Source organism: Vespa velutina, chromosome 2 (genome assembly GCF_912470025.1).
Source record: "Vespa velutina chromosome 2, iVesVel2.1, whole genome shotgun sequence".
NCBI classification, from domain to species: Eukaryota; Metazoa; Arthropoda; class Insecta; order Hymenoptera; family Vespidae; genus Vespa; species Vespa velutina.
The window spans coordinates 12,080,218-12,090,512 of record NC_062189.1 but is presented as its reverse complement, the minus strand read 5'-3'; the positions used below and the strand labels follow the sequence as shown (position 1 = coordinate 12,090,512).

The window sequence follows — 10,295 nt, the reverse complement described above, 5'->3', positions numbered from 1 at the left end:
ATATATATATATATATATATATATAAAATATATATATATATATATAAAAGATTTTAAAGTTATTGTCATTCATATTTTTTATATTTGTATCTTTCTATTTTCTCGTAAAAATGGTGCAAAATAGTATCGCGACTCTAAGACGGCTTTATATTGATTTTCTCATGTTTGAAGTTTCAGGCAGGAAGTCTTTACTTCTTCGTATACTTTGAGTCTTCTTTAAATCGTAGGTAGATGTCAGGCAGTTATAGTAGAAGAAACTATATAAAGATATTTTGAACTGTCTAAATTTGTCGAGAGATATTTTTTAATATATATTTTTTTTCAGGAAATATTTATCACATACGTATTAATTAACTATATTAATTAACTATATTTTTAAATTATGAAAGTAATATAATTAATTTATTCGATTTAAACAATAATTATTAACATTTAATATTTATTAAAAAGAGAACAATATAATTTTACTTTTCTTTAAATTTCAAAGGCAATTTATGTAATCATGAGACGTATATAGCATTATTGACGTTGATTGGTTAAGAAAATTAATTTTCAGGACGGGAAATTAAATTTAACTTTTTCCATGAAAATTGATTAGTTTATAAGTAAGATAGCTAAAATAATTAACATTAAATAACAACTGTTAATATGCGATAATAATAAACCAAAATGTATACATATAATTTCTGAAAAATATCATAAAAATGGAATAATATAATCTAAAAAATATGTTTCTATTTTATACGGACCATCATTTACATATTCTTCTATATATATGTTTTCAATTTTTTGTTATATTTTGGATAAAAGTAAAAGCACTTGATTTATTAGATTATTTTTATAAAATAGGTTCATGTGAATTAACAAATCTAAAGATTCGTTAAGTTCAATTTTTATTTGTACTAGTACTTTTTATGGGTACAAAATAAATAATTATATAAAAAATATAAATCATTTATAACTATATATTATGCATAAATTATAATTTCTATATGTATATCAGATGTAATATGATATAATCTTGTAATACATACGATCTAAAAAGATATTCTGGGTAATCTATTTTGAAATATTAATCTGAACTTTTCTTTTTCTGTCTTTTTATCTATATAACAGTAAAATTTACAAATTTTACAAATATATTAAAACATTGTGCGTTTCCTTTCTTAAACATACAGGATATGAAACTATGTTTATAGAAGGACTTGTATAGAGGAACTGATGTATTGAACTATAAGAACTACGATTATACTTTCTTAATTATTAATTACAATAAAAATGGAAATGGAAAAATTATATAATAAATAAATTATAAGATTTATACTTAAATTATAGTTTTAACATCAAGCTATAATTATAAGACTATATTATAAGAGAATAGATATATGATATAACTTAAAGTTATAAATTAACTCTTTGTTTTTTAGCATAAATACCCTGTTGGTTTTAATTAGTTTCTTTTACATAATGGATGAATTATGTCTAATTTATTTGAAATTCATCTTTTATTTCTATTTATATGCACAGCATATAAATGGAAGTGTCTTACTAAGAATTCCAGATTTTTACCACCAAAAGTATATATTTATGAATATATAAATTTATTTTTTCATGTAATTACAATTACTTTTTATAAATTATAAAATTGAGATGTTAAATTTTTTAAATCTTTTCTTGAGGCAAAAAAAAAAGAATTAGGGAATGTGCGTATTTGTATGAAAGATTGTAAGTAAAAAATTAATCTATTTCTGAATAGATTTTGTTTGTGATAATAACTTACATGAATCAAAAGATACTTACATGCGAAAAAATAAATATTTTGCCATATTGTTAATAGTAATATTATACATAGCGCCTATTTTTAGATGTTTTACGACATCTTTGTCTACCAAATATTGCAATAATACATATAGTTACTGTTGCAATGAGAACTGCAGCAACGGCCCATACTGCTTTACTGGTATGCATCTTTGGTTTCTTTTCATCTTCATTTTCTAAGTTATTGAAGTCAAATGATTGCTCATACGGATTTACAGTTGTTTGTTTAGTTTCAGAATCTGTATCACTTTTTGGTTTATCAGCTTGGATATTAGAAGATAAGTCAAATTCTATAGGTTTCAGAAATTTTGCAGAATCATTAAATCTTTTCTGCGCATATTTTGGTGTTGTTGATAATGTAGTTCGAATTTTTTTTGTCGTTGTAGTTGTAGTTGGTGTTGTGGTTGGAGCATTCATTTCTTTAATAATCATTCGTTCTACTTCTTCGAGCTCAACATCACCATTAGATTCAAAATTATGATCAATTTCTTCTTCATTTAGTTCCTCAATAAAACTTTCTAATGGTGAGAAAAAAGATGTAAGGGCATATATTGATATATCATCTATTTCAAACAATTTGCTCAATGCATCTATCCAATTTTCTGCTGATCCTTGTTGAATTAGTTTTCTAAATACAACAAATATGATACTTTAATTTATTGTTATAAACATAGATTTATATATAAAATAAATGATCATAAATTATACATACATTAAATTTGAATTTATTTTTTTTGTACTAATATCATATCTAACTTCAGTAGATTCCATAATATGTTCATAAATTTGAAATGCAAGAAGTATTCCAGCAAATTTACTACAATATATATAAATAATAATATAGTTACATTAATGTTATTATTATTATTTAATATAATATAGAAAAGTTTATCATTGTAATATTATAATGTTACTTACGAAAGATATGGCTTATTATTTGTAATATATTCATCATTTAAAAATGTTGGTGTATTCATAGATTCAGGTTCACTAATTCCTTCAAATTCTAACCTGTAATATAAATTTAATAATTATAATACATTCAAGATATTAATCATGTTCACAAGATATATATATATATATATATATATATATATATATATATATATATATATATATACTATATATTAGAACATACTTATGTTTCCACCAAGATTTTATCAATTCTGTTGAGTCTGTAATATTATTTTCTATAGCATTAATTCTCCATATATCTGCAGATATATAGTATGCTAACCGTGGCAATACATCTAATGCAGTAATCATCAAGGAAACAATTTTTTGATCTGTATCGCTTATATTATAAATCAAGTGATTACGTTGTAACCATACCGGACTAACGGATAAAATTCCAAATAATTCAGATAAAGCTTCTTCTAAAACTTAAAATATATTCTATTATTAATATATCTTTTTATTTATAAGTTAATTTAATTAATAATTACCAGAATATCTATTAGCTATGTTGAGAATTGGAGTGTTTTGAACAGATATTTGTTGAAATAGGATTTTTCCGATATTTTTATGGGCTAAGAGAAAATTTGCAATAGTTGGTTCAAAACAAGTGGATATTCTGAAATTACAAATTATTTCATAATTTCTGTGTTACATATCTAATAAATAATAATCTCTTTCTGCAAGGATTTGTATAGATAATAAAGTATACAAATTCTTGTACGTCAGCTTGTAGAAAGTATAGTTATATTATAATTAATAAATTCTCTAACCGTGTAATTCCATCTTTACAAAAATTTATTAGCTTAGGCGGGCAATGGCAATGAAATTGACTTTTAATCCAAAAATTAGATTGTGGTACTTGACCTAATAATATAGTGCCCATATTAGATGCTGCTTTATATAGAGATTTTCCAAAGAGTTTCTGTAAAATTTTAAAAACATTTGTAAAAATATATTAAAATATGCAATAAATCTATATTATATCAACTATAATTTTAAAGTTCTAATGTTAAAAATATCTTACCTTTTTCCACAGATTCTTTCTTATATTATATGTTATTTCCGAATATGGTGGCATATCTATGGAAAAAGTACTCCATTCATGTCCTTGTAGTGATCCTAACAAGTAAAAATTTGTAATATTAATATAAATATATAATCTTATTTCAGTGAATTATTCTTATAAGTATAATATATACCAAGTAAATGAGCTGGGATAGTTTCTGTTAAATTAATTCCATATTTGTGGGATAAATGAGTCCGAGCAAATTCTAATATGATTTTATGAAGACTTGAAATTCTATTCCACTGAGTTTTGATGTCTTCATAACCATTTGGATATACTGATAACATTTCCCAATATTCTTTTACATTATCGACATCTAAAATAATTTTATTATATATATCATTTATCACGTGATATATTATAATCGATATCTAAATGAATAAATGAATTAACCATTTGCTTTAGCAGCTTTCTCAATGAGCGAGAGAATGTAAGAGAAATTTTTAACAAGTGGATTTAATTCTTGATACCAAGATTTCCAAACATTAAGTTTATCATTCTCATGTCCATTATGCGACAATAATCGTTCAAAGTCTACAAGATAAGGAAATTAGTATTTAGAAATATAGAAAATTTTGAACAAATGAAACAAATAAACAAATTAATCGTACCTTCACGCAAATAATTATTTGTTTTGTTAATATTCTTAACCGATAATCGTAAAACTTCAGCACTATTAGCAAAGTGCACCAGCTAAATATATAAAATATAAATATAATACATTATATTCAACATCTTTAATCTAGAACTAATCTAGAAATTTTACAAATGATCGTACCTTTTTGAAATCTTTTTCATCCAGTAAAGCATCACCTGGTTTTTCAATAACATTGTACTTATATGCAAGTAAGGAATCGCTTAGAATTATTTTGGAAATATTGTGAATTTCTTCTCTTTGAATTTTTTTGTAGTTTCCATATTCTATTTGTTTTTCTTCCTACAATAAATCTTGAATGAATATATCGTTTTTTTTTTATATTACTTCATATTTAAAAAGAATTAGTTAATGTTATTGAATTTAAGAAAATGTTATAAAAAGCGAACATCTAAATTGTTAGTTGCTTTCTATCAATGGGAATTCGTATGAGGAATATCCTTAAGCTTACTAACCCATGTCGTATACGTTGTCTGATCTAATAACGATGAATTGATGAATAACCACTCAGCAATAGCAGCATCATAACAAATATCTTCGTAACCGAGTTCCGTAAATTCTATGATAGCTTTGGCATTATCATCATATGATGTAGCTATAGCGTATATAAAGAGATTAAAGACGATCCACGACCATTTTGGTACCATTCCTTTGAGCTGCGTGCAGAGACAAAACGATTAAAGTCGAAATCGATTAATTTAATTAAATCATGAATTACGAAAGTGATTATACAGTTAGAAGATACGAATTCTCTCGTAACTCATGAGTCTCAAATTCTACGAAGTATTTCTGTTTTCACATAATTATTTCTCCATTAATAAAACTTTTGCGAACGTTTCTAACGAAAACTTCGAAATATGCATACAGCATGTTATTTATCTTGCGGTTAGTCTTCATGTAATATGGAAATATATGACTGATATTTTCATGATCTCAACAACTTGGAAGAGTTTAATTATAATTCATTACAGCTATAAGTGAGTCATTTGTCTTATTATGACGAAATAGTTTTGACCGTTCTTATAACGTTCCAGAGATATATCATAATGATATTTTTTATCATTATATTTAATTATTAAATTTAGCGAAATTTGTCTTTCTAACTAAGTTACAATGAAAATGATTAGTGAGAAACAATACGTCCAAATCTTTTTTCTTCGATTTCTAATTTCTAATAATAAAGTTGAATATGATTAAAAAAATATTTACTTGCAAATCTATATTATCTAACTTGTAAATCTATATCTCAGAGAAAGAGAGGGAGAGTTAATTCTACTACTTATGATTCCCTTAGGAGGCGAAGATTCTTGAATTATTGTTCATTGCGTGATTCATTGTCTCGATTACACGTTTTAATCGTTTCATTTTGCGAGCTATTATCCTACAACTGCCAACCATCGGAGAGCCAAATGGCCATATGAACTATCAAAGCAAGCTTATAATGTGTTTCAATTTAATTATTTAAAATTATAAGTGATAATTTTTTTTATATCGAAGCTGATTTTTTTTAACTATTTGAAAGTTATATTGCTTTGGAGTTACATTTACTTTAATCTAATTATATTAATTGTGTTAACTTTACAATAGAATTTCATTTAGTAAAGATTTCTTGATATTCTTTTTACTATTATACTTAAATTATTTGAAAATATATTTAAGAATTATTAATTCGCACAATATAAATTAATTCGAAACAATTTATGTTCGATCGACATTTTTTTTCGAATTCTTCTTTCGTAAATAAAAGAAAAAAAATATTCCTTTTTCATAACATCCTTCTATTATTCTATTTTTTTTAAACACCCTAATAATGCATATATATCACGGTAATTAAGCGATCATCTTAAGTTCAGACAATAATTTAAAAGTCATGATTTCTTTTGAAATGTAGAATCATTTTTTGTCCATATAATCAAATTATAAAGGAAAGAAAGACATTTGTACGTGCACGAATTGATAATAATTATTTCTTTTATCATATATATATATATATATATACATATAAATATTTATTTATTTATTAAAAATATATGTAAGTTTTTGCCGTAGTTGAAATACAGGCAAAGGAAATTGTTTTATATCGTTTCTTTTTTCCTTTTTTTTTCGTATTATGCAGAAAAAGTGTCGGTTGTACAATTACATAATTTTCTTATCGCATTTATCCTTGGTTTGTGCCTTGCAATTGTGTTTTAAAAATAAGAAATCGACGATGTCATGAGAAAAAAGATTGAATAAAAATATTTTTCAAATATATACAACAAGCGAAATACGCACTGACAAAAGAAATTAGTATTGTTATCTACGTGTAAATGTAAAGGTAATTGTATTTCTACCAATGGCAATGAATTTATTAATTTATTACAAATTATTATTTGATCAGATCTGACAAACAAAAATGTAATTTCAAAAATATTTATTATTCACTTGCGGCTCGTTGCTTCTGGTTTTTACGTAATGCTTATAACTGCTTTATATGTAATGATATCCGCAGGTAGCATCATTATTTTTAAAATGAGGATAATTTGGAAAGTTCACATAGGAAAAGTTTGAAATTATTGAAGTGTATGTTAGTAAAATGTTAGTAAAATGTGGCCATAATTCGAATAGTAAATTCAACATATAAAAAAAGAAAAAAAAAACAATAATATGCAAATAATTTGATTCTTTTGTCAAACGTGGAATCGTTTACTCAAATTGAATATTATTGACATATCTCATTAATTTATTAGAGAGTATGACTAATGAAAAGCAAATTTGAATAAACATTTTTTTAATACTTTCAAAGATCAATAATAAAAAGTCTATGATCAACTTACTGCGAAGGTAATTAAAAAATTATCGTATAAAAACAATAAAAAAAAAATTGTTTTTAATTCGAAAGGAAGATAACAAATATATTTATATGAAATATTCCTTGTTATTCTGATTTATTGAATTAATAATTTAAATTATTTATAGAATTTTCAACAAATATATATATATATTTTATATATGGCAAATAATATATATATATAATTATATAATTAATATAATATTTAGTATATATACTACATAATAAATAATATATACATATTATTTATCATATATAAAATTATATTCTGTATATAATATATTATATGTATAGTGCTATGTATTATGTATGTACATAGGTTAAAATAAATAAAATCTCGCAATAAAGGTTATTCGTCGATAGTTGATTATTTAGAAGCATTTCCAATCAATCTCATAATTTAAAAGCAATGTAAACACGTTGGTTTGCTGAACGATTTGCTAAACATTAAATTCTCTCATATCGACTTTAACGATAGTCGGTAATGAAACTTGTTACTTCGTAAAAGATATAAATTTAATTTGAGGTTCAGTAAATATGTAGAAAATATATATATATATATATATATATATATATATATATCATATATATGATATATATATGATATATATATCATATATATGATATATATATGATATATATATCATATATATATCATAGATTTTTTATGACAAACATTTTTTATCTGAAACATTTTTTTCCCTATTTTCTTTAAAAATATTTTTATGTTAGTATTTTTTATCTTAATTATCTAATATTAATTAATTATTTAATATTCAAAATAATAGTAATTATTACACGGAACTACATGTCGACTTATCGTCAAATTAATCTTATTATGCAAATATGCAAGTATATTTTAATTTGCAAGAATTTCGAAGAGAATATTTCATCGTTATTATAAAAATGTCGAAAATAATCTAATCGCAATTAGTTCATCCTATTCCACTTAAACAACAATTAAACAAAGTTTCTATTTCGTAGAGATATCTATATCTAATCTAAAATTAATGTGAAATAAATCTTAAATAGTAAAGAAGTAACTTCAATACGCATGCGCATCATTCAAAATTTAAAAAACAAGCGGATACCAATCTCAAAATAGAATGTTTTTAGATGTTAAGAAGGGAGGATGAGATTAGTAGCAAAAATAGAATCAGCATGTATTCGCCCCTTAACGAATCATGCTTTCTTACGTAAAACTAATTTCCTAATGCAAGATATATTGTAATACTGATATCACTATCGATGTCAAACTAAAAGAATAATAGAGAAAGTGAGAGAGAGAGAGAGAAAGAGAGAAAGAGAGAGAGAAAGAGAGAAAGAGAAAAAGAGAGAGAGAAAGAGAGAGAGAAAAAGTGAGAGAGAGAGAGAGAGAGAGAGAGAGAGGAGAAAGGAAACAGAAAAAAAATTTTATAAAGCTCACCTTTGATCGTCGAGCGTTTTTCACGGCTCGACTTTAGTGTTGTTTCACTTTTTTTTCGTTGAATGGATCCGTTATATCAAAACTGCCAGTGAAAGGGCAGAATTGAGAGTGAAGGAAACAAGACAATATATGAAATGAGAAAAAACAGAAAAAAAGAACGTATGGTAAGAGAAAAAGAGAAAAAAGGAAAGTATATCAAAAAACAGGACAGAAAAAACGAAAGATATAAAGAGCGATCGCACAACAACTCTTATTTACTCTTCTCTAAAACTTCTTCCGTTCGTCAGAGGTTACAATCTTAATTGTTGTAAATAATAATTAGAGCGATCACTAATTCGGCTCCTGTATTGTAGAATAAAAAAAATTGATTGGCACTGTATTCTTCTTATTCCACAGAAAGTATGAATCATACGATACACGTTCACTGCTACCTAACTATTTGTACAAAGTTCAATCGATTCGAATTCCTAACTCACGCCACAATGTTCGCAGCGTCACGATGAGTGAGAAATGCTATAATAGTACGTCTTACGTTACTACCATCGAAACTGTGATTTTTTACAGATCGTATCTGTTGTATATAGTTTTACGTTGTTGTCATTTGCGCGACCTTCTGAGAAACTTTGTAACTTTCGTCGGCTATTGTATTGTCGATAAAGTAGAGTTCGTATTAATTTGAAGATTTTTGTTTTATTTCTGTTATTAATAGATTAATATTATATATTTTTAGATGTATCTTATTTACTGGGGTTATTGTATTATTTTAAAAATGATACTGTATCTTTCGATGTTTCTTTACCGATTGTTGATATTAATAAAAAATAATATTTGTTTGACAAAATTGAGGCTATATGAATGGTAATACGATCAAGGTTTTACGATTATATCATATCAGCACGTTATCGTGCCAGTTTTTTGATATCTTATTATATCGTGAAGTAATACGAATGTGTTCATTAAAGTTATATATAGGCAGAATAGATTCAATGTAATTGTCTAAATTGTAAATTAATTACTTATTGTATTCTAGATCACAATAAAACCATGAGTTATATTATAATATTTATTTATGTATATATATGTATATATATATATATATATATATATATATATATATACATATATATATATATATATATATACATATATAACTTTATATTTAACATTTACATCTGAAATCTTTTTAAGGCTTCGTATAAATCGTATATATTTTTTGGATGGAATAAGAAGCTGATAGTAGTATATATTAGTTTTTTTCATATACTTTTTTAAATACTATTAACAAGTCTTACACGATAATTTGAAAAAATCTCTTATTTTTTTTACTTTTATATATATATATATTTTACTATATATATATAATAAAATTATATATAATGTATCTCCATTCGCAATTAATATTGGGACGTTTAGAGTGCTTGTAATTATTTTCAGATAAACAATATCTATCAGTAAAATTAAGGTTGCTGCATGTGACTTGATATTATATCACTTGTATTCCTCCTTGTAATTTTTTAAGTACCAAAAATTAATTCTACTAACA

The 10,295-nt window shown here is 24.3% G+C and overlaps 1 protein-coding gene and 1 long non-coding RNA gene across 4 annotated transcripts in view; one reads left to right on the top strand and one right to left on the bottom strand.

The window, feature by feature from the left end:
- The window catches only part of LOC124947354, a 35,738-nt gene that overhangs the window by 5,121 nt on the left and 20,322 nt on the right, over positions 1–10,295 (top strand). The window lies entirely within an intron of this gene.
- LOC124947338 (angiotensin-converting enzyme 2-like) lies at positions 1,242–9,804 on the bottom strand. Of its 3 annotated transcripts, XM_047489378.1 has the most exons (14): positions 9,011–9,802; positions 8,753–8,834; positions 4,952–5,152; positions 4,620–4,778; positions 4,453–4,534; positions 4,235–4,375; positions 3,975–4,157; positions 3,800–3,894; positions 3,546–3,697; positions 3,264–3,391; positions 2,957–3,200; positions 2,737–2,829; positions 2,531–2,635; positions 1,242–2,446 (listed from the first exon to the last, which is right to left on the bottom strand). In XM_047489378.1, the coding sequence occupies exons 3-14, from the start codon at positions 5,141–5,143 to the stop codon at positions 1,843–1,845; spliced, it is 2,178 nt and encodes a 725-aa protein (XP_047345334.1). In that variant the 5' UTR covers positions 5,144–5,152; positions 8,753–8,834; positions 9,011–9,802; the 3' UTR covers positions 1,242–1,842. The 3 variants fall into 3 exon arrangements, with proteins under 3 accessions (XP_047345334.1, XP_047345333.1, XP_047345335.1); XM_047489377.1 differs by having other exon boundaries at positions 8,753–9,802; XM_047489379.1 differs by lacking the exon at positions 2,531–2,635 and having other exon boundaries at positions 8,753–9,804.

Coding starts and splice junctions, on each gene's coding strand:
- LOC124947338 (XM_047489377.1), bottom strand. CDS start 5,143: ATGGTACCAAAATGGTCGTGGATCGTCTTTAATCTCTTTATATACGCT. Junction 4,535..4,619: donor ATGAAAAAGATTTCAAAAAG/GTACGATCATTT, acceptor TTATATATTTAG/CTGGTGCACTTTGCTAATAG. Junction 4,158..4,234: donor GAAAGCTGCTAAAGCAAATG/GTTAATTCATTT, acceptor AAATTATTTTAG/ATGTCGATAATGTAAAAGAA.